Below are 25,758 nucleotides of genomic sequence, written 5' to 3'. Positions count from 1 at the left end.
GAAACACAGTTCTTTTTGCCAGCCATAACCCTCCTCACATCATCAGAATTATAAAGTTGAACAACCTTCTCTACTACAAATGTTCCCAAACTTTTTCTCCATTTAGGATTAGGAGTAGCCAAAATCCCCTTTTCTGCTCCTACTTGTTTAGAAATTCATATCATGTGAGTGGTGATATTAAAATGTTGTTGAATTTTACTGTAGGACCAACTTTCAAAAATTGTTAATATATGTATTTTGAGATTTCTGTCGTCTGTTTCATGAAAGAAGTTTATCAATTTCTGTATTATATCGGAATTATTTGAATCTTCAACTGAAGTTGTGTCTTCTGTGATAAGAAATGTTTTATGTTTAAGTGTTCTATAACTTTCTGCATTTTTTTGTTTTGGATATTCTTTTAGATAATTTTGTCTTCTTTATTGGCGATTCTCAATCATCACTAAGCTCTCACACATCTTCAATATATTATTTTTAAAGTTATTTCTTACTCGAAAGCAACCTGAAATCAGCGTAGTACTATGTAAAATATAATAGATTATACTTTCTTTTTGCATTTTTAAAGTACCGATAAGCTGTTATAAAAATAATTGTTTAAAAAGTGACCATCTAAAAAAACCCCATCAATATATCAATTAATATATTATTCGATTTGTTCCCATTTCAAATGACACCAACACTCAACGTCTATGATGCATAGAATCTTAATAATGAGCATTTTCATACTGCGTCGTGCATGAATTTGTCATATAATTAAAAGAGTATAAATAGTAAAATATTAAAGTGTGATCCCATAAAAAATTACAGACCTGTTATTTTGATCTGCACAACATATTTGAGAAGATTTAAGCAAATACTAAATGGTCACGTTTCGTATACAGGTGTTTGATTTGACATGCACACAACACAACACGATACCTACTCCGAAAAACTTAGAAATTATAGTTAGATAAATTAAAGGGAAACTGCTAAGTGTTGAAGGGACATTAGGTGCTTTTAGAACTAGAGGTTATCTGTTTATTTACGTAAAGTAACACCGCACCACTGATAATGTATTACTCATTTCCGCTGCGGCTATCGCAGCTGCATGCTCCGGCGCGCGGTCTCACTCAATTCGAGCCTACCGACCCGAACAAACCATCAATAAATTATTTGCACAGCGACTTCTTATTCGAATAGCGTTCTAAAACCAACGCAGTTCTACGTAAAACATTTCAAAGAATATAATGATATTTTTTTCCTTTTTAGAAGTATGTCCCTGATATATAAAAACGTATTTTAAAAATATAACCCCCAAAAAGGGGGCCATTTTATATTTTGATTGAACACAAAAAATTAGTATATAATACTGCAATTATTGCACTTTAAAATGATATAAATACGAAATTTCTACGATTTATAATCTTCAGTATAACCAATTTCATAGTACGTTGCATCCTAATTTACGGAAAAAGTAACATTTCATAAATGACTAAATAAGGTAAGTGTACCAAAGGCTGACATTTTAAGAAACAAATTATGAATTTTGCTTCATTACGAACAAGTTAGTTATTTATATGAGTTGGTACAGGTTTCAGAGACAAGGTACTTATTTCTGTAAATTGGAGAATCACACGAACAAAGGCTATATTATTATTATTATTCTTTTTTTTTTTTTTTTAAATATGCATGTTACTTGCACCAATAGCTGACACGTCGAAAATCGCTTTGTCCCAAAGGCTGACACATACATGCTCCAAAAGTTGACACTTAACAAAACTTTTCTGTATGAATTAAATTGATTTATCACTGACAAATAAAACATTTATATTATACAGTACAGCGAAGCAGTTAAGTTATAAGAACAATATTGAAAAAATGAAACTTAACATTGAAATACTGTATATCATATAATGTCCTAAATTCGTAACATAGTTCTTACTGTAACAAAATTACCAAACTTTGAGATCAATTTAAGACAATGTGACACGATGTTTTTCAATTTTTTCACTAGATATATTTGTTTCTCATTGTCATATTTTGGAAAACTAATTTTTCCGAGGATATCTTTTGAGTTATACCATAGTTTGTCCTCTATTCGTGAACATTTCCATTCACTGTTACTCATGAACACTGCTTTAACATAAGCTGTGTTTTCGTTTGTATTTAAAACAAAACCCGGAAGAATTATTCTTCGTATTGTACAATTACATAATCATTTGCTTTTACCTTCATTGAAGTAATGTTACGAAAAATAGTTGAACTCTCTTCACCCCAGTCATCTCCTTCTCCGGATTCTAGCAACACATCAATAGAAGAATCAGATGATTCTTCAGAAGTTGTTTCTTTCCTTCTTTATTCGGTAGCACCTTTTTCTGTTCCCTTGTCTCTTTGTTTTCTTCCCTTTTCTTTCTTCTTTTTCCTTTTATTTTTCTATACAATTCTCTTCTGGTATTCTTTGCATGATATTTTTTCCACTCATCAGAAGTCGCAACTAATAGAACCTTCTCTTAATTCTTTTGTTAGGTATGCTTGTTTTCTGAGGCCTAAAGAGTGCATTTTTAAGGGAGAAGCAATTGTTTGACCAGAACCACTTACTGTATTTCCTTCTTGTTCTTTGTATCCTGAAAGATTATTTGAAATATTACTTGAACCTGAGATAGGACTGCCAGAAGTGTGTCAAATTATCTAAATTATTACGAGGGTCAATCAAGTGAAAACGAGAAATCGGCTGCCAACAATTAGGTTACGCGCCATCATGGGGGAAAGTTTTGGAGTTGATACTACTGACTGAGAGCTGTATTGTCTGAGGGAGTGGTACGCGGCAGCAAGACGAAGATGACGTTCACAGTAACGGGAGCGTCCAAGTTCTCACAGCGTAGTGTGGTGCAGTTTCTAGCCGTCGAAGGCGTTTCACCAATTGAAATTCATCGCCCTATGAAGAAGATGTACGTGGATAACTGCACGTTGCGCGCCCGAGTGTATGAGTGGACAAAGCGATACCAACAAGGGCGAACATCACTGGAGGACGGACGACCCGCGCCCTGGCCAGACCCACACAATCATCATGGAAGAAAATGTTCAGCAGACAATCTCATCCGGGTAAATCGGAGGTGTACAATAGACAAAGTGACTCAGAACCTGAATATCAGTCATGGATCTGCATACTCAAAAATCCACTACCGATTGAAGTACCATAAGCTACGCGCAAAGTGGGTCCAAATTGGCTCATAAATGAGCAGAAACAACACAGAATGGGACTGAGTTTGCAACATCTGATGCGTTATGAACAGGAGGTGGAGCCTTTTTTGGAACGTATTGTGACCGTGAAATGTAACATGGTGCAACTACGAACCGCAGAGCAAGCGACACATCATGCAGTGGAAGCACGACACATCACTAAGCCCAAAAAATTAAGAAATTTCACAACCGCAGGCAAGGTGATGCTCATGCTGTTCTTAGACTCAGAGGGTCTATTACGTTGCCACTTCATGGAGAGAGGAGAATCTGTTACCTCCGCTCGATACTCCGAAATCCTCCGTACTGAATTGCGTCGTGCCGTCAAAAACAAGCGACCTGGATGTTTGCGTGATGGTATCATTTTGTTACACGACATTGCGCGACCACACACAGTTCGGCACACCATGGAAACCATTCGGGACCTGCGCTGAGAGGTGCTCGAACATACCCCTTACAGCCCGGACTTGTCACCTTGCGTCTTCCAGATTTTCAGCAAGCTCAAAAGTGACCTCGGAGGGCCTCGGTTTGCTACGGTCGGTGACGTGATTGAGGCTTTGCAGCAGGGGTGTCACCAGCAGCCAAAAGAGTTTTATGAACAAGGTATCAAAAATCTGGTGAGCAGGTGGGATAAGTGCCTAAACACTGGTGGAGATTATTTTGAAAAATAAAATTCCTCTGCGGAGAAAAACATTATTTTTCGTTTTCATTTTACTGACCCTCGTACCTGGGCCTCGGGTAGCACTGTCATTATCATCTCTGTCCTGGCAATTCTTGTAGCTTCATCTTGAATAATTCCTATCTCTTTTTCCCTTGAAGGACATGGTGGAGGCATAGTGAACCTTTATCTAAATTAAGAACCTATAAGAAAATCAAAGTATTTTAATTAAATATATCTTGCAATTACCATAATAAAACGAAGTGACTTCAGTGAAAGTAGAGATTTTTTAACTTCAAGATGAACAAGAAAAAAGCATTATTTTTTAATAGCACTGAATCTCACAGTGACAATAATATTTCATGTGACAGGAACAAAACTAATGAAAACCACAGTTATTAAAATGTTATATGAAACATCGGTACATAAATAAAAAAAACATGTATTTTAATGAATATGATAAAAGTTTAAAAACTTAAGACAGAAGAATACAAGAAAAGAATTTGTTGAAACAGGCGATTTAAAATTATTACTTGGGTGACAAAAAATTCTGTCAGTCTTAGGAACAACATTTTTGAAACTGCTCTTATAGTTAACATCCCCAGTCAGCTTTTGGTACAGAACTTCCTATTGCCAGTAGATTTAAATACCAGGTACTTGCAACGTTTCTGGAATAATATGAACAAAAAACTTATTTAAATGTGATTTTTTTTATTTCACCAAAGCCTGACACATTGTGTCAGACACTGGAACATCTGTAAAATTAAGAGTACCAATGGCTGACACCCCTGTGGCATGTTATTCTAACTCCATTTTCAAACAAACCATGTTCTTACTATCTTCTGCATACAATTTTACATATTCAATATTAACAACAACTTAAAATTCCACATAAAATTGGCATTTATGTTTAAAATAATTGTATGTGCACGCTTACCGTTTTGCTTAACAATACCGGCTATTCCATGCAAAATGATACAACAGTCTACTTTATGCAGCATCCATCATGTTTAATTCACGTGTATTTCCAGGAGAATATTGTGCGATGTTGCCAAGATAACAGGAAGTTAGAACAAGTTCAGAAATTCTGTTTCTGATTACACATAATTTTATTACGACACATTGAAATTGAAAGTTTCAGGCTTTGGGTAAGTGTCAGCTTTCGGTGCAGTTACCTTAATTGTGTCAGTCCGAAAAAATTACACATGGGTTATTTAATTTCATCAATAGAATATATAAAACAAATCGGAGCAAACAGTAAGTTGTCATGTTTCGTAGGTGTTCGATTTGACATGGAATGACTCATATATGCAGTAAAAATACACTTTGGAGGTTTATTTGGTTCAATAACATGATGTAAGTGAAAATAACTTAAAGTAACAATTTTTTCATTATTTTCTTTCTATAAATGAATTAATTATTCATTTTACATACCTGTACATATTTCAATTGGTATATTTTTTTAACTTTCTAACTTAAAAACTGCCTTTGCCTTTAAAGTAATTATTATTGCTGTAAAGAACCAACGATTTCTCCAGGATCTCTACTGTGAATCATCTTGTCTTTTCTGTCAGAATTAAAGTTTAATTGCCGAAAATGATCTCGCGACATCATATGATGTGATAAGTGACTTCATTGTCGCAGGTGTCTAAATACAGCACATTCCGTTTTGTTCCTATGAAATCAGAGCACATTAGCAGCATTGTCGTCGCAGCAGTTTCATAACCTCAACAATATTACGTTTATTTTGTCCATGTTGAATCTTTCGTACACTACTTTTAACACTTGAATATAAATTATTGATTAAATGGCGATCTTACTCGTGTTATTTTTGTAAGCATGTGCGGCTTACAGCTGTTTCGATGCTTCTTCACACCATCCTCAGAGTCTACTGGATCTCGGCGTAATCTCGAACTTCGCTGCCTGTTGTGTGGGTGCGTTCGATTGTTGAAAAGTGTTGAAATGTGGTGTCAAATAGTGTGTGTGTTCTGAAATTGATATGTGTGTTGAGAATTTGATCAGGGTGTGTTTTTAGTGCTTCTGTATATTTCATATTGTTCTAGTGTGTTGAACGCACCTCACAACAGCTGTAAGCTGCACATGCTTACACAATTAACACGAGTAAGATCGTCATTTAATCGATTATTTATTTTTGGTTGAACGAAATCAGATCAAACGTCTGAATGACTTCTAGGTGACACGCATTTTCGCCCTGGCTCCTAACATGGCCAGTATGTAAGCATAACAGCAGCTTACATCATCTTAAAGCAGAAAACAACCCAACTTACACACCAGGTATACAATTGTCCATTATTGTCACAGCAATTTTATGTCCTCAACAGTAATTAAATAATTATTCGATTTATTTCTGAAATAATTTTTATAGTTTTTGGAAATTATTCTTATTTTTATCAGAGGCAAATTTGAAATTAGATATTAAATAAAAACAAGGAAATACGTTAATAAATACATTTTAATATCCAAATAACAATATATATGCATTTAAAATGGGAAAAAAATCAAAATATGCATTTTTGCAAAATAAAGTTCGATTTATTCGAACGTGAAAACCATGATTGGCAAAGATCCACTTTTACTTCTTCAATAAGCTTGTGCCAAATCAATAAAAGCATGAAATTGTATGAAATTCCGCGGTTTAGTTGTTACTATATGGGATTCGTATTTGGGGAAATAGTTTTGGTACTCCCAAATTACTAATTTACAGAAGAGAGCGTACATATTATTACGGATGTCCTCTTCAAGTGAATAGATACTGTGGTGTAGTTTATGCTGCGGGGGATTTTTATGTGATAGTGTTGGCAACATTGTTCCTTTTTTTTGTTGTGAACGCACCCCCATTTTCGCCTCCTCTGATTGGAGGAACAAGGAAGTGGGGCGGCTGTCTGCTGGAGGAGCTAGGAGCGGCCTCGAGAGACGGGACTCGGGTTCGAAGCGAGTCACAGAGAGGACGTCTAGTCTCCAACCTCCACGGGAGGATTCGTCGGTTGTTTGTACTTCGCCAACGCCGGGTTTTAGTCGACCCTCCTGGTTGAAAACGAACGACTCTGGTTATGCGTGGGACGCATCACCGATAGAACATCGTTTTCATATTGCAGTTACATAGACCCGGTGGTGGTCTGCTTCATCTCTAACAAAGCATTGGCCAGCTCTGTTAATTATCATATTGTACACAGCGTGGGATCGCGACATCCTTTAGATGAGAGTGAACTTTCTTCGAGTCTATCGTGGTGTTAATGGTGATAGCTTTGAGTCGGTGACGAGATATTCTACACGGACCTGCACCGCAATCAGCTAAATGTTGGAGTGTTGAATTTTATGGGATTTCTCAGAGCCCGTGTGCCATGGAGAACTGTACTTTATGTGGGGGGTTTGATCACTCGTAGTGTATAGTGGCCTTAACTCTGCCAGCGAAAATAAAACATTTTTATTATTATTATTATTATTATTATTATTATTATTATTATTATTATTATTATTAGTATTATTATTATTATACCATATTTTAACTTCTCAGTCCATGTTAGTTATTAGTCCTCTCTCTCTCGGAAATTTACGCCGTTATCAGACTTTAGTATTTAAAATTTTATTATTACCCCCACTTCCTGCTTGGGGGTAATATTTGTAGCTTCTTTCTCTCTACTTGTTTGTGGTTTATTAAATTGTTATGTTTATGATGGCTTATGTTATAAGTACTATTGTTAGAGGCAACCAACAATTTTGAACCATACGATCCTCTTTATTTTTCCTTCCTGGGTTTTCCCCAGGCACGCCAACACGACAATACACCTTTATGGATAAAAGACTAGAAATTTTCAATTTATTGTTTCCTGATATATGAACTGTTGTATTTATATCAGTGAAAGAATTTCTTAGATATCTGCAATATATCTCGATATATGTCCATAAATGTATGTTGATGTCATCCGCCCTGTCCCTTTACATTCTGACTTGCCATACCTAACAATTGAAGGGTTTAGAGATATAGTGGGCCAAGCGCCATTTATTGGAAACGGAGAAAGCAAGGGTTAAATATTAGTGAATACAACGGTTTAATGAAGATTTAGTTTGAATGTGTATACTTCATAATACTTGCTATATGTATTCATCGAATTATGGTGATAATTTCATTTTAACCTTTGGTTTCTACGGTTTTAGTAAATGGCGCTTGACCGACTACAGATCTGAACCCTTCAAATGTCTCTCTGAAAATGTTCAGTTGATTTTCCTGTATTTAATTTGGCGCTGTAAATATTTTTCCTTGGCTCTGTATGCTGAATTTCTCAATCATTTTGAAGAACAGAAACTATGTAAGGCATTGTTTTCTTCCTGGCTCGCCACCTTGCTTCTATTGCAAAATAAAGGAAAACGCCTTTTTATAAATTTAGGGGTTTGTAGTTGCACAGTTCCGCCTAAAATATTTTTCCAACTTCAGCACTGGCTGAGTGGTTAATTTCAGGAAATTATGCGATCCACATAACCCTTTAAAATGTAAAAATATATTTCAACGGATCAGCCAACATAATAAGCATAAGTTGCACATTCCATTTGACCAATGTTGTAGTAGAAGCATAACCTGAGCCATGAATGAACACCTGAAATATTTAAAAACATTTTGCATATACTTTCTTAATTCGCTGAGTTCAATAGTTACTTCCTTTACAAAGTGGTGAGTAGTAGAGGATGTTAATAAATATCATATATCGAAAGTATTGCTACCTGTTGAAGTTAGGAGTCCAGTTCCCAGCCAAGGATGCAGTAAACTATACGCAGCAGATTTGCTTAGCGCTTGAGAACTAGAATTTCCAAGGACAACCTGAAAAGGAAGACAGAACTGAAGTCCAAATTATCTTACAGGAGTCAGAAGACGATTAAGCACTTGAATAGTTTTCGAAGGAAATGCGATATCAAAATTATAGAATTAAATGAATATTTTTCACTATGTGAATACGTAATGTCTTATCAGTGACGGCCTCTGTGATAAATATATAAATAACTTATATAAAATTGTGGTTTATATAACGACGACGCAACTGCCGAGGTTATATCAGCATCGTCCGTGTGCCGGAATTCTGTACCGCAGGAGTTCTTTTACATGCCAATATATATAATATTTTATCAAAAATGTAATTTTAATTAAATAAAATTGTAAGCACAACTGATTACAATGGGTGAATAACTTTAAAAACAGTATCTATGATTGTCAACTGTAAGGGTACGTACAACACGAAATCTAGCTGGTAGCCTGACTGGTTACCTTGCTTTAAGGAATGCCTAAACGTTGCGAAATGGAGACGTCCAATACGAAAACAGTTCGGTCGATTGTTACCTATCCTGTTAGCTGTTTTTCCAGCTACCAGCGACCTAAATGTCTTTACTGCGCATGCTCTCTGAGAGTTCGTACACACTACTCCACATGCTAAACGCCTGCTCCTGTTCATTTCTTTGCGTATAATGGATAGTGAAAGATTAATTTCAAATATTTACAATGTTTGGAATGAGGCCCATCCCGACCACCAAAACCTATATCTTATTGTGAAATTGTGAGATGAAGTTGAAGTTAAAATAAATACCAATAAAGATGAAGGTGACCGACCCCTTCACATGCCATAAAGGCTCTTGGGAGCATAGAGATAGTGCCATGATTTCTTCACCTTTGCACTAGAATGAGGTGGTGTGAAATGGATACCAATAATAAGTAAATTACTAAATATAAAATTTTTGTTTTACAGTAAGTGACGATGTTATAAACTTGATAAATATATACTGATCTTTAGTAATTAATATTGTAAATTTTTATACTGAACAACAATGTAATTTTATTATCTCAACAATAGGATTTGCTCTCCACACAGTAACACAGTATTCGTTAGTGCACTCCACAGACGACAATGACAATTCACTTGGACTATTACGAACAACAATGAACTGTTAATCTTAACTAATAATCACAAAGCAGTATTTACAACACAGAACTGTTAGTTCTCAGTTCACAGCTCGTTTGTCTTGGCTAGTTCTTCTAGCTCAGTCACTCGCGTTCACAGAATCTCGAACCCCAGACCTCAGAGACGATCCGCTGCACTTCGAACTCTGGTCCCCCGACTACGTTCCACTGCACTCGAACTCCGGGCTTCAGACTCCACAGTTACGGACACAACTCAAGTCGCGCTCTGGTCTCGAAGCTGGCTTCACTGCTACACAAGACTAACTCGCTTACTGTCCAAATCTGCCTGTAATAACACTGGCTTACTGACTGACTGACTGACTGACGTTCACTTGCGTCTTCTCTTTTATATAACCAAACCATAGTTACGAGAAAGTTCGCAGTCAGAATGGCATTCTCGAATAATGTGGATATTTCCACTTCGACGGACTTCTGGACGATTCGGGAGGGTCCGTCCCCCCCTTCACTCCGCACGTAGCAGTTTGCTTCCTTCACCACTCGGCAAGTTGCAGATGCGCGCGCAACCTGCCCGTCACGGCCGACTTAGCCCTTCCTCCGTCGGTCGTGAGATCGAACCTCACGTGGCCGTCACAATATGTATTATATTATCAATGTTCTATTTGGATTAGAATGAACTATATGGGATTTAATGAAAAGGTTTTATTATGACAGAAGACGCTTTCTAGAAATGTGTAATTACTTACATGGTTATTTCCGCACTGAAAGTACCAAAATATCTAAGGTACACTCAAAAGGTCCTGGAGATCTATAGCTAAAGTTCTTCATGGCACTTTTAACTTATAAATTGTTATTGTTTTCAAAGACAATTTTAAAAGCAGAATGCGTTCAGTTACACTTACTGGCAGACACAAACAAGCTTCGTTTTGATCAACCTGACTTTCTACCCAGCGAGCAGCTAGGCTACGAGCAACGAGCTCTGTATCCAGCCAGGCTTCTTCTTGTACGTACCCTTACTCTGCTTCGCCACAGTGCATTGGTTGAGCTGTAAGTTTGAAAACATCTATTTAAAGTAGTACTTTGTTAGAATGAGACGATGAAAAGCATGCTTAAGTTAGATGTGGGAATATCATCACTATAAAACAATAATCCTGAATTGTTTATCAAGTGCAGAAAGAATCGGGGTTACATAATCTACTAAACTTGTAGGTAATTAAAACTCACTGTGTTAAATATCACCACAACGTGCCAAAATACCAACCTGTAATGTAATCAACATAAGTTGACTTCTCCACTGTACTTGCATTCTAGTTTGTGCTGTGAATAACGAGCTTGTTTCCTCCCTAATAAATTTGTGTCTAGTAAATCATATGAGGCCTGCCGTGAGAGAAGGGCGATGCCGTCAAATGTACCATTAGTGATAATCGATGTTCAAAATATTTTTACCTGTAAACGAGGTAAGGGCGAAGCCGCCAAGGACACGTCTGTAAATAATAATTACTTTGTACACTGAAAAACGAATATCTTTATTGAAAATTGTAATTAAATGTCCAATTAATATTCTAACTTAATAGTGATCATTGATGACATTATGAATTCATCAATATTATGGGAATAATTTGAATACAGTGTATTAGAAAAATCAATAATAATAATAATAATAATAGTAATAATAATAATAAACACTTAATCCCACTGTGATGTGACAGTTACAAAGTGTCGGAAATTATTAATAAACAAAAATAAGTATGTAGATACCTGTCATGTTATTAGCCTTGCTATCAACAGTGGTCTCACTTGTTCTGGGAACAGAGGTGCTAATAATCCATTACATCATCTTCATGAAGATGTTTCTCTGAGTCGGTCACTGCTAATTGCACGTTTTGGTTGCTGATCACGTCATCCAGAAACGTTCTTTGGCACATAGATAAGGAGAGCTTTCAGATCCTTTACTTTATCATAAGCGAGCTTTATTGGCGTGACATAGTACCTCTTTGGCAAACCCAGCTGAGAGAGGTCGACCTGTTCTTAATGCGACATCTGTTCACATCGACACTGGCTATGAGCTTAGAAATATAGGCATTCTGGAGGTCTTAATCACCCAACTCCCAGAAATTACGAAATACAGGTCGTATATTGTCCATACCTAATGCGTGAAGCACCCATAAGTACATGACGGGCCTATACGCCAAGCTTGCACATATCGAGACGTTTTCGTACTAATGTACGATTCACTTTTGTTACTTTTAACCTTTGCTTGTACGTTTATACATTTTTCGACATGCCTCTGACGTTTCCTACAATAACTAGATATGTCTGGTTGATTATCACTGTTACTATTACTCATACTAAGTTATTACAATGTCCATAAATACACGTAATTCCTCACTACGGTTGTACTCGTCTGTGTGATTACAACACTGACACAATGAATGGCGCGCGCTTTCAGGCGAAGTGGCGTATTCGCCCTTCTCGTACGGAGTAATATGAATATTATGAACCTGTCACAGACTACGCAGTTTCTCCAACCTTAGAAACAATGATAATTTCGTTGTAGCATGGTAGAGCCCGCCTACGTCTGCCAGGCTTAAGTTGTAGATATGTGTCTCAAATATTCCGAGGAGAAAAAAAATTCGACCCATGGCGGTCTCGCCCTTCTCTTACGGAACGCCACATGTACTGATTGCAATAAGGAATACATTTACCTCCACATCTTTCACATCCTTAATGCTAACACTTGGAACAGGACCCATCCACCATAAGAAGATAGGTCCACTAGCTAGGTTCATTTCCAATATTTTCTCCCATCTTTCTGAAATATACAAATTTATAGAGAAGCATTTCTCTTCACAGGTTGAATGCGATAGTGTGATTAATACGAGGGTTATAAATAAAGTAGTGGCGACATAGAAAGTACGAACATATTATTGAACTTACATGGAAAATACATTTGCATCCCTTCAGTACAACCACCAGCGTGTTCCACTAATATATTCTATTGTACGGGCATCTGAGATGAGAAAAACATATAGGCCTAATATATGATTGATGAAATACAGAATATAATATAACATAATTATACATAAGAAACTAAATGGAATCTTAGTTCCGGTGGGTAAATGTAGAAAGAATACCTAATGTTATTAATTTATTAAGTAATGACAAAAATAAGTGTCTTCTTGCTAAAGCAATGTCAGTGACCTTCCTAGTTGACATTACAGTAAACCAGTGACACTTTGTCAAGACTGGAACATTGAAATTTGTTCCGCTTGTTCATAAGATAAGTCTGTATGTCGAAAAAAAACTTTTCATCACTTGAGATTAATGGGACGCTCTTAAATAATTTTATTCTAGTTACAGTAAACTGCTGCATCTGTTGATTTTAGTCTTCAACTACATTTCGATATAACAATGTCAGTCCTGAATTAACAAAACATTCAATATTTTCTGCATTTTTATTCTCTTCATTACTTACGAACGCAAGTCAACCTCTCCCGATTCATTTTCACTCATTTTCCCAACAATGAAATAAACTACTTATATATATTATCATCCAAGTGAATCGAAAATTTCATGAACTGAAATCCAAATGCATCTGAATGTTATTTCTAATTTCTTTGTGTTGGTCACTGGCGTGCCTGGTGGGAGGGGGGGGTGGGATGGTCTGAACCGCTCCAGTTTCCTGCAGCGAACCTGTTTGAGATCTATAATTTTAAAATGTATTGTGTATCCTTGTTTTGAATTCGATGCGTGTACCAAGAAGCTCTAACTCGAAGTTAACATATATTTAAATCTTCGATCGATAGACGCCTATGCTGTAACCAAGGTAATGATAGTAGTGACAAATATGGTAAGCTGGGATTTGAATGTTTGATACACACTTGCAATTCTAACCTCTTGATATCAGGAAATCGTAAACGCGAGCAAACACACACACACACACACACACACACATACACACAAAACACACACATACACAACACATAGTAAAAGTAAATCCATGGCGCTACAGCCTATGAAGGGCCAAGACCGACCAACCGGCTGCTGGCCTCACGTCCACGTGCCAAGCAGAGGTGGACGATCATCCAACCAGAATGAAGGTATCATGTGGTTAGCACGATGATCCCCAGCCGTTATAGCTGGTTTGCGAAACCGGATTTTCGCTACCTATCACAGCTTCCCAAGTGCAGCACGATGCTGCGTGGACACCGGTCCCATACACTGGCCGAAATTTCATGAGAAAATTTCTTTCCCCATTAGGATTCGAACCAGCGCGCATTCCGTAACGCGAGTCCTAGGCGGGATGCCTTAGACCACAAAAAACACACACAGTCACTATTAACCTCTGCAGCTCCCCTTTCTGCAATTCCCTCATTCCATATAAAATTTTCTGCTGTTCTGTTGCCTACATCATGCACGGTCAAATTATATAGGGTAAAGGTGTCTAATTTCGTGATACTCTTAATTCCGTGATAAATTATCAATTGACTGCCATGGAGTTGTGGTCTCTGACTTTTAAGTATTTGGGATACCTAACAGATCGTTTGCTGATGCCCTAATTTGGTCATCTTTTTTCCCTTCACGAGCTGCTTCCTTTCTTTCAATGTGGGACTGATGAGCTGCCTCCGTCTCTATCTTCTTACATTCAGATATGTGATCATATTTATAACATTCATCGCATTGATCCTATCTGGGTTTATGAAAAGCTATATTAAAATAATTTTTGAAAACATGACGATAATATGAAAGATTTTCTGCCTGAACATTAGCATTCCTGAATTTTTCTTTGTACAATGCATAGATTTTTTGTACGTTTAAATCACAAGACAGATATTCTCTTGCAGTGTCGTTTCTTGTACTTTTATTGGACAAACTCTTCAAAATGAAGCAGTATGGTTCACTATATATTCACGAGTACTTTCAGATTTCTTTAATCCGGGCTCATGTTTTTCTCTCGATCAGTATCCACTATGTTATTGTCACTTTTTTTTTTTTTTCAAAATATGTTCTATTATTGTGTTGGATATACCAAAGGTTAGCGAGAAAAATCCCAGCATAATTACATAATTACATAATTAAAATAGGACATTTGATCCAGGGAACAACTTTTGTGCGAAATCGTGCGTATTTGCTTGGTTTCCGCACAGAACCAATACGCGGTAAGCGTGAAATACCACATTCAGTATTCTCAACGTAACACACATAACAATTTCCCTCTTCTTACCGCTTAATCGCGACATTAATTTTACTGCTTTAGGCTTTTAACATATTGTTTTTAGAGACGTTTAACATAGTAATAATTATAAATTGGAAACTTACCACTGCAATTTTACCTAAATTGCAATGTTAATTATTGTTTTTAAATATTTGCAATAAGTAAGTAAATTCTACTACAAAATACACCCAAAGCTACACTACACATTAGAAATTGAAAAGAAAAAAAATCCATAAATTTTCTAAACATCACGTTAACAAAAGTCGACAACAAGCACACATTCAAAGTCTACAGAAAACCCACAATAACAACAACACATATACACAACACATCCAACCACCCAACACAACACAAACAAGCTGCATTCCGAACAATGGTACACATACTACTCAATACACCAATGAACAAACATGATTACAAAGAAGAGCTAAACATAGTCAAATACATAGCGCAAGAAAACGGATACAACCCCAACATAATACGAAAGATAAAACATAATCACAAAAAACATAAGACTACAACACAAACACAAGAAAACATAAAATACATCACATTAACATACGAAAACAAAAACACACACAAGATTGCAACTTCATTCAAGAAATCAAATTACAACATCGCATACAGAACAAATAATACTCTACAAAAACATCAAAACACACAAACAACACAAAGAAACAAATACAACCACACAGGTGTATACAAAGTCAAATGTAACACCTGCAACAACTTGGACAGACAGGCAGATCATTTCAAACACGTTACAAAGAACACATCACTTCCATAAAAAAAATTACAAAACAAATTCACATACGCAGAACATCACAAATGCTAACCACACCTACAGAGACATTAACACAGACATGGAAATTCTACACATCCAACCAAAAATGCAGAAATTAAACACACTAGAACAATACGATATATACAGACACACAAAAACATATCCAAATGAAATGTTATGAACCAATGTCGCTAGAAAGGAAAGAGGAATAATTTGTAAGATTGTGGGGAAAATATTTTGTAAGTACTTACCTGCATATGGCACCAGAACTAAGGGCAGCAAGCTCCCAACTATTGGATAACTTTTAATACGTGGAAGGTTGGCTATCATTCGTGTCATTCGACCTGACTCTGCTTCCCATGACAGGTAGAGAAGTAGAATTGCTAGCAAGATAACTGAACACAGTAATGCTGCGGAGAGCTCCATGATGACTGCGAGCTTCTGGATTTAGTTTACGAAATGGAATATGTTGACCTTGATCACAGGTTACTCTATTATCGTCCTTCGTACGAGAAAGGAGATGAAAGAGGGGAAAGAAACTGACGCCACAAGTTATCTCCACGTGGTTTTGTTTTACAGCGCTAATACAACATGTGGTTTGAGGTCAACCTGTTTAATGTTATATAATAATAGATGTGTGTTGTGTCAAACTGTAATAATGATTTTATAATAGAAACGGTTCTGGAAATGTTTCTTTCTTTTCCTACCCGAAAGAAAATACAATTCGCAACCAATGGATTATCGCGTGTAGAAGAGGAGATAAATTTAACCCCAATACAAGCAGAATTTGTTCCCGGTATTTCAAAAGTGACGATTTCGCTGTAAAGTTCAGTCTTTATTAATAAGTACTAGGTTCATTGCAATTAATGAATTATAGTTAGACTTTTTTCCCTTCGGAGAAGGGCCCATATGCAAGCACCGCAGCCTTAGACTTACTGTTCAACCTCCTTTAATTAGGATGATTTTGAAGTCCTTAGGACCGCTCATGAAGCATTGTGTGGTGCGCCACTGTGCGGGATTTGGGACATTTTTGTCGCGCCAGAAACTTACCCCTCCAACGACAATGGATGCAGCAAGATGGAGCTACAACCCATACCGCGGGGAGGGAGGTCACTAGCCCTTCTGCAACGACACTTTGGAGATCGCCCAATTTCTCATAGAACACCATTTCCTACTCCCCGGATCTCACCAAATACCTTACTATAATAATACCGGACAGCTGCACACTAGCAGCATTGACGTGAGTGCGAAATATCACGGACTTGACATCTAGCGGAGCGGCGTGGAATTACTTCGACAAATACAAATATTAATTGTATAGTAGTACCGTATTTAATGTAACATTATTTTATATCAAAGCTGCATGTTATGAGAATTATTGCGTGTTTTTTCTTTGCTTTAGTGAGACAAAATTAATTCTGACCTTAAGAATGAATTTACAATAACGCTCTATACACCCATTGCTGACAACTGCAAAGATAAAAATGGTAGTAATCTGATGCTTGTAATAATTAATAATGGCATGTGGACAACAATAAAACTTAATTTGCTAAAATCTTATAATTTCCAATATATTTTAACTTTTATTCATTTATTAGGCTTAAATAAAGAAAAGCTAATTTTTATTGTTCTATGAACACAGAGACAAAGGCGTTAGGCCTAATAGAGAATTTTGTTGCCTCACGTTTTATGAACTCTCGGAAATCGGAAGTACGATTTGGATCAATTTGTAATGCTGCAATTGTAGCAATTATAGCCTAGGTAGCAGCACCAGCGTCGTTCGCGCGCAGTCCTGCTAGCTATCCGGTATTATTATTATTATTATTATTATGGCAAGGTATTTGATCTCACGGCCTCATGTGGGCAGTTTTTCAAGACAGATGACCCACCTACGAATTACGCGAGACAATAACGTTATTTTCTGTGTCCTTATAGCAACATTTGTTCATCAATATGTTCAGTAATCTTCAGAAAACGTTATGAACAATGTGTGGCATGTGATGATACATATTTTGAACACATAAGCCTACTGTACCAACGCAATTAAATAACATTTCAGTGTCGTTTATATTACCGCTTATTGTACTTGTTACTTTATGTCGAGAAATACATAAAATTTATATGAAAGGAGTTTCTCAGGGAGTTTTTCATTGGATCCTACAATGGCGCATATTAACAAACTCAACGCTTACATGAGAGCTTCATATTTGTTAGAATTTGCTGTGAAATTAGATAATTAACTCTTACAATGGTTATTAGAAGCAAAAATTTCGCCCCGGCGATTGAACCAGGGTCCTTGGTTCTCGTACCAAGCGCAGTAACCACTGAGCAACATCGAAAGTCCAATCCTCAGCATCTGATCGAATCCCACTCCTCTAGTGTTTTTCCCGGTGCTTAGGATTGAACTTCGTCGTAGCTTGGTGGTTAGAGCGCTTGGTACGTAGAAGCAAGGAGCCATGTTCGATCCCCCGCCGCCGGAGTAAATGTTTCCCCCCTCATAACAGATTAATTCTGTAGGACTAAAAGTTAATCTTTACGTAGATTAACTCTTACGATGTTGTAAATATTTACGTAGGGAAACTTATCGTCAATTATATATTTCAGCTCTTCCATCTCCATTATTCGTGTCTTTCCTAAGAAAAATCATGACGCTAATTGATAATTAATGTTGTAAAATATTGATACGGCCAGCCTAAAATGTCTTCTTACATTCAAATTTGTTGTAGGTTTAGTTATAGACTTGTATATCACATCTAGTAGTACAGTGTACAAAAAATATTCACGTTCTTATTATGCCGTGTGCAAATTGTAGTGTGATCAACATTTCATGTTGAGCCATCAGCATACAATCCGTCACTGAGCAATGCTTACCTTACTGTCTACTCGTATCGAACCAAAGCATTAATGTCTCAGTCGACAAAGATGAAGTGGGGAGTTAAGGAGAATCGGCAGTGACTCGATTGAGGTATTAGTGCCCATGTCTAGTCAAATGGATCACCTTGTTGGAACACGTATTAAATTGTCATAATACATGCCATTGCTCCTCTGTCGCGTTGTGCAGAATATATTTTTTCCACGAGGAGATGCACGTTCTAGTACTCCGCTACAGTGCATTTCATTACGATGCAATTTATTGTCCTAGAATGAATTTTTCATTGACAATTACAAAGCATTAATATTAATAAGGCACTATTTCTCAGTAGTTTTAGAACATATATTTATTATCATCCTCTTCCCATACGTCTGAAAGCCGACAGCTTCACTTCAGTTCCGGGCTCTGACGACATCCTTCCATCGTAGCTGCGACATTCCTCAAGATCTTTTTGGCTTTTTGTCTTTTATTTCTTTCCGCGTGATGTTTCTTATAGCACATTCATTTATGTTCTTTCGTTAAATTTGTTCCCTTTTTTACACTCTACTAATATTAGCATATCGAAACTTAATACTAAGAATATATAGCAAAATGAGAAAAAAACCATCACAACGGAAAGAATACCCTTGCATATTCACCGAGTAAAATAGTAATTGACAAACAAAATTTAAAAAATTAAAAAAAAGTTAAATTAGGATTAGAATGTAAGCCAATAAATTACATCTATAATATAGGCATAATGCCCGTAAGTCGGCGAATATTTACTGCCGAAAAGATAACACGCAGAATCACTTCTAAGCGGAATGTTAATTACCCATGCTATTTTCAAATTGGTCCGTACTAAATAAGACCTGTTTCTATGCGTACAACCGTTATGAGCTGTTCGTTGTGTAACAGAAATCTACTCCTTCTGAACAGCTATAATCAGTACTTAAACCATTTTAACACAAATTCGGCCCACGGTAAAATAATAATATTTATTCTATTCCTTCATTCATAGTGTTCTGCTCAAGGGTAGATCTTTCACTGCAAGCCCAGCATTCTCCAGTATTTCCTATTTTCTGCCTTCCTCTTTTTCTCCGCATATGATCCATGTATTTTAATGTCGTCTATCATCTCATATCTTCTTCTGCCACGAACTCTTCTCCCGTTCACCATTCCTTCCAGTGCGTCCTTCAGTAGGAAGTTTCTTCTCAACCAGTGACCCAACCATTCCTTTTCCTCTTTCTGATCAGTTTCAGTACCATTCTTTCTTCATCCACCCTTTCCAACACAGCTTCTTACTCTGTCTGTCCATTTCCATGTGTATTTTATTTTAGATGCAGGGATAATGCTCGTTTTTTCTTTACGGAAACACGCGTGGCTCATTGTAATCTAACCAATCCATCTTCCTTAAGATATGGACTCAAGAAGGTCAGATATTTTGCCACTTGTGTGTCACTTTACGAAGAACATGAATCATAATATTAATTAATTTGTATATGTTTCTGTCCTTGTAACACAGAGAAAAATAATAACACATATTAAGTGCATGGACTTTGTTTATTGTGAAATCATTACGGGAGAACTGACGGACACTGCTCTGGATGATGACGTTAGTCTTTATTGATAAACTAAATCCTATGGCGCAAGCCCTCTTCTTAAAGTTGATACTCCTATAACATCAATAGTACACTGACGTCCAAAGATATCTGATCCGTCTAATCGATAGTGATCGATAACTTGTTGGTGTAAATGTTGATTCTTTTGTTATTGCTTCTATGAATAGATGGCGAAGATAATAGTCACTGTTGCCAATTGTAGATAAATATTCCCGCATTATGCAATTCAAATTTTATCCGACTCAACTGATCGTAAAACAATATTGGGTTCAGCTGGAAACCGCTGATATTGTCAATTGTAGTAATAATTAATGCTTAATCTACATAATCATTTTCTCTGACACTTTTTAACAGTCCCAATAATGATGCCACCTATTGAGAATTAGCGAAACTGTTTCAAAGTTTGTCAATTTTTCATGTCTTTGGTTCTGACTTATCCCGTGGCTGGAAAGTTCGCTTACACGATCATAAAACAGTTGGTCAGACATCTTTGAACATCAGTGTACTACCGAAATCTATAGAGTAACGAAACATGCGGAAAATATCGGAACTAACTTTAACATTTAAGGGCAGCGGGCTATGGACGCATACAAAAATTATAGCAAAAAATGCATTTACACTTTTGAAAATATCTACTACAATATTCACGAAAGCCACACATAAATTGTATCACTTAATCTCGAAATAAAGCTGAATTGAATGATATAGAGTTAACTTAATTTAGATTATATTTCTGTCCTAAATAATTTGTTTAATTGTTGCAACAAATCGAAAATACACTGAAACATAAGCTTAGGTAAGTAGAAATTCCTGGTAAAATAATAATGTTATTGATCCTAAATTTTTATCAGATCTTACTTATGCATAAAGCTGTAAGAAAATCATTTTTTACTAATTTGAGAAAGAAAATTAAATTGTGGCTTATTTAACGACGCTCGCAACTGCAGAGGTTATATCAGCGTCGCCGGTATGCCGGAATTTTGTCCCGCAGGAGTTCTTTTACATGCCAGTAAAACTACTGACATGAGCCTGTCGCATTTAAGCACACTTTAATGGCATCGACCTGGGCCGGGATCTAACCCGCAACCTCGTGCACAGAAGGCCAGCGCCATACCGATTACGCTACCCAGGCCGACATTTGAGAAAGATCTGTCGGTTTTCTGATATTTTAAAATATTAGAGTTAAAAAAATAAAATAATGTATAAAATTTAAAAACTAACATAATTTTCCAGTCATAAAAATAAAACCTGAATTTCACTATCACAAAGCAATATGTAAAACCTGAAAAAAATTTAGGACCAATGGCATAATTAGTTTACCAAGAAAATATACCTGTATGAGTTTAAGTATATTTCGATTTGTTGCAACAGTTAAAGAAATTTTAAAGTTTTGCAATTCATTTTATGTAATTTCTCAGAAAAGTCTATATATATGTAGCAAGTTTATTGTTTCAGTCATTGACTTTACTGTTGTGTATGTTTTAAGTATTAACCTTTACATAATAAGTTACAAGACGTATAAACGTTTTCGTTGAACAGTGTCAACATCTTCAGATACGAACAATCAATTTTACAATATCATTATTCTCTCAATTCTCTACACATACAATGCATGTTTAATGGCATACGGAGATAAATCCTGTTAAAATTAATATAGTTATAATACACATTAATACTCTAATATTCAAATGTGGGTGTCCCTAACGTCAACATTAAAAGTGTACGAATAATGTACAATAGATATATTTTGCAAGTCATCACATGTAGGCTGGATTATTAATGTAATGCTAAAAGTGAGGTTAAAATATAAAAGTGAGCTGACTATATGTTATATTATACATGTGAAGATTTGCAATTACAATGTTTTGTTACATGTTTTATTCATATTTCCATATTTTAGTGATGCACATCTTTCCATTATATAGCATAGCCTGTCGTGACTGCTTATGCAGATCATTGTGATGATCTTTATGCCAATATGATGATCTTTATGCCAATATATTGTGTTATGATTTCAAATCCAATACTATATTTGTAGTGATTTGTGTAGCAAGATGTGAGTCGGGTGACTAAGATCGTTGTTGTGGATGTGCTGTCTTTAGATGTTGATCGTGTGCTAGCTATGAGGAGACTATATTAATTTTTAACAGCTTTTATCCCCGTATGCCGTTAAACATACAATGTATGTGTAGAGAATGTAGAGAATAATGATATTGTAAAATTGATTGTTCGTATCTGTAGAGGTTGACACTGTTCAACGAAAACGTTTATACGTCTTGTAACTTATTATGTAAAGGTTAATAACTAAAACATACACAACAGTAAAGTCAATGATTGAAACAATACTTACTTACTTACAAATGGCTTTTAAGGAACCCGAAGGTTCATTGCCGCCCTCACATAAGCCCGCCATCGGTTCCTATCCTGTGCAAGATTAATCCAGTCTCTATCATCACACCCCACCTCCCTCAAATCCATTTTAATATTATCCTCCCATCTACGTCTCGGCCTCCCTAAAGGTCTTTTTCCCTCCGGTCTCCCAACTAACACTCTATATGCATTTCTGGATTCGCCCATACGTGCTACATGCCCTGCCCATCTCAAACGTCTGGATTTTAAGTTCCTAATTATGTTAGGTGAAGAATACAATGCGTGCAGTTCTGTGTTGTGTAACTTTCTCCATTCTCCTGTAGCTTCATCCCGCTTAGCCCCAATAATCTTTCAAAATTTTAAAGGACAAATTAATAACACTGAACAACAAGAATTTTGCTCCGACTTGAAACAATGTGTTACTTATTGTTTGGTGTGCGGTGAATCCTAAAATGCATATCTTTTTTTCGTATCACGTAAGGTTTTTAAGATATACTGTGATTTCAATTTTCGACGCGGCTTGGGGGTTGTAAACGAAAACAAAAGTAATGCATTGTATGAATTTATGACCTATTTCCGGTTTCTTATGGTTGTTGGTATATTCTTCTGTACTTGTAATAAATAAACAGATACTGGTCCCTTGTATTCAGTAAATATCATAATAGTTCAATGTGAGGTCTACGCAAGGTACACTCAAGGGTGTGATTTTCAGTATTTAAAAGAAAAGTTTACCAGTTTGAGTGTAAGCAAATTAACGAGGGCATTATCGTCGGTCCAGAAATTCGCAAAAGTTATGACTAACTCTTTGTTTGAGGAAAAACTGTCCGTTGCAGAAAAATGGCATGGCTCGCTTTCAAAGATGTTTGCTCAAATTTCCTTAGAAATACTAGCGCAGACAACTACATGGAACTAGTTGAAAACATATTAAGTGCATATGAGAATATGGAGTATAATAAGTTTCTCAAAGTACATTTTTTACGCTCTTATTTGGATGTTGTTTCTCCTAACCTTGGAGCGGTTAGCAACGAGCATAGGGAAAGATTTCATCAAGAAATATCTGAAATGAAAAGCCGATCTAAAGGAAGATCATCATCCAACAGGCTTGAAGACTATAGTTGGTTTCTTGTAAAAAACAGTTCTGGTTCTAGTTATAAACGGAAGTCATTCAGAAAATCCTTGTAAATGTTAAATTCAAATTCCGAGATTTTTCTTATTATACCCAAAAAAAATATTTCTTTGTATTTTTTTTTCGTGTTTTAAACTATGTAGCATCATTTTTGTATCCAGTACACACTTTCAAGTATTATGAGGCATTTTGAATTCCTAGTCTGTTATAATTTTCTCAGTAGCAGCGTATATATATATATATATATATATATATATATATATATATATATAGTTTTTTCACAAAAAAATAAATTCAATTTCTCCGGAAAATAGTACGTGATGGAGCGAGTTGGACTTTAAATTCAGATTTAGGGCACACATATTAATAATATTGACTTATTTTTATTTCGGAGCAAGATAAAAGTTAAAAATATTGTTGTTCAGTGTACTCTAAATTAAGTGAAGAATAATCCATTCAATTCAGCATTTTTCCAAGATTAGGTGGTGAAATTTATGTATGGCTATCATAAATAGTGTGGTAAATATTGTAAAAATATTTTATTGCAAGTTTTGTCATAAATTTTTTATGTTTTCGTAATCCTCTGCACTTAATAAACTGAGCGGTGAGATTCGGAAACTGACGGCATATTTAATGAACGGGGTAGGCGATGATAGCCATAGATGGCATTTGCCATAACCATGGTTTGACTCTTCAACAGTTACCAGATGATTGACAGCTCGGATGAGGGCTCAAAGTTAAAGATCTCTTGACTCATACTCGTATCAGTGAAAGTTCAAAATGGAAGGTGAAGCCAAGCGCATCGCTGTTATTTCCGACAGCTCGGCTACATTTAGACTCCCTTCAGATGAGGCCACTGCAGTGACGCGTTAGTAGCGACGTACATTCATTAATGTATGATAGTATCCCATTGACTTCATGATAATGAATTTAGATCTTCGCAATGTTTTTAAAATAAACCAAATTTCACAATATTATGTTTTACATTCAACACTTCGGCCAGGTTACCGTACTAAAGTAATCGCTGCTCTATTACGTATAGTACAAGATTTCAATGGTCACCGCTAGGAGCAGATTTACAGCATTGTTACCATTACTTATCGAATGCCCTAGTAAATTTGATACGTTTTATAGTCAGCTATATTACGAAGTAATACAATTTGAATTGCGAACCCCGTGTATTAGTATTATGATAAATTTACATTTCGTACATATAATAAATTTGTTGTCTTTCGGATAGTTACTTGGACCAGAAAAATCTTTTTGTTTCTTATTCTTAAAGGTATTTAAGCTGTGACCTACAACCGTTCCAGTACATAATTTCTTAATAATTTAATAATTTAGCATTATCATAATTTTAATTGATACATTTTTGTTCATATATTACACTTCTGAATTAGAAGACATATTTAGAATCGAACTTTAACTTTATTAACATATTAATCTGACATACATTATTTTTGACATATTTTACATACGTTGAACATTAGTTATTGCAATTGCATACATTCTATATAAACCAATCAATTGTTTAGTCTTAATTATGTACACCTCTAATATTAAATTTTGTATAGTTATTTGTTACATCAACCTAATTATATTCCGAGTGAAATCTTACACACTTGACTTCCTTCTTATTATGGATATTCTGATGCCCGTGTTTGATTTCAAAACGAGTGTATTCAACATTCTCACATCTTCCCTCCTATCCAGAGAGATTACTTTATAGTTACGTAACACGTATGATAACATACCTTTTAGTTCTAGCATTGCGAACTTTTGCCCAATGCAGTTTCTAGAGCCTGCACTGAAAGGAATATAGGCAAAAGGATGTCGTTTCATTACCCTTTCTGGTAAGAAATTATCAGGATCGAATTTGGAGGGATTTGAAAAATTATTTGGATTCATGTGGATAGCGTGTATGTTTATGTCGATAGCCATACCTGCAGGAATAACGAAACCACCTGTAACAGAAGAAATACTTGATAAGTGAAAAGTT

General features: G+C 35.9%; 2 protein-coding genes across 6 annotated transcripts in view; both read right to left on the bottom strand.

Moving 5' to 3' along the window:
* LOC138698295 (cytochrome P450 4C1-like) overlaps window positions 1–16,257 on the bottom strand; it is a 53,354-nt gene extending 37,097 nt beyond the window's left edge. For 2 of the 3 annotated variants that reach the window (XM_069824097.1, XM_069824098.1), the window contains exons 1-3: window positions 16,042–16,257; window positions 12,497–12,603; window positions 8,609–8,705 (exon numbers count right to left, since the gene is read on the bottom strand). In XM_069824097.1, coding sequence (XP_069680198.1) covers window positions 8,609–8,705; window positions 12,497–12,603; window positions 16,042–16,216 — 379 coding nt within the window. In that variant the 5' untranslated portion in view covers window positions 16,217–16,257. The remainder of the gene's footprint in view (window positions 1–8,608; window positions 8,706–12,496; window positions 12,604–16,041) is intronic. The other variant, XM_069824099.1, reaches the window with a different exon arrangement.
* An 8,910-nt stretch (window positions 16,258–25,167) lies between these two features.
* LOC138698293 (cytochrome P450 4C1-like) overlaps window positions 25,168–25,758 on the bottom strand; it is a 66,761-nt gene continuing 66,170 nt past the window's right edge. For all 3 annotated transcript variants that reach the window (XM_069824088.1, XM_069824089.1, XM_069824090.1), the window contains one exon: window positions 25,168–25,723. In XM_069824088.1, the coding sequence (XP_069680189.1) occupies window positions 25,374–25,723 (350 nt within the window). In that variant the 3' untranslated portion in view covers window positions 25,168–25,373. The remainder of the gene's footprint in view (window positions 25,724–25,758) is intronic.

The sequence above is a fragment of the Periplaneta americana genome, chromosome 4 (assembly GCF_040183065.1).
Source record: "Periplaneta americana isolate PAMFEO1 chromosome 4, P.americana_PAMFEO1_priV1, whole genome shotgun sequence".
NCBI classification, from domain to species: domain Eukaryota; kingdom Metazoa; phylum Arthropoda; class Insecta; order Blattodea; family Blattidae; genus Periplaneta; species Periplaneta americana.
Note: the sequence above shows the minus strand (reverse complement) of the source record. Positions and strands in the feature narration are given on the sequence as shown.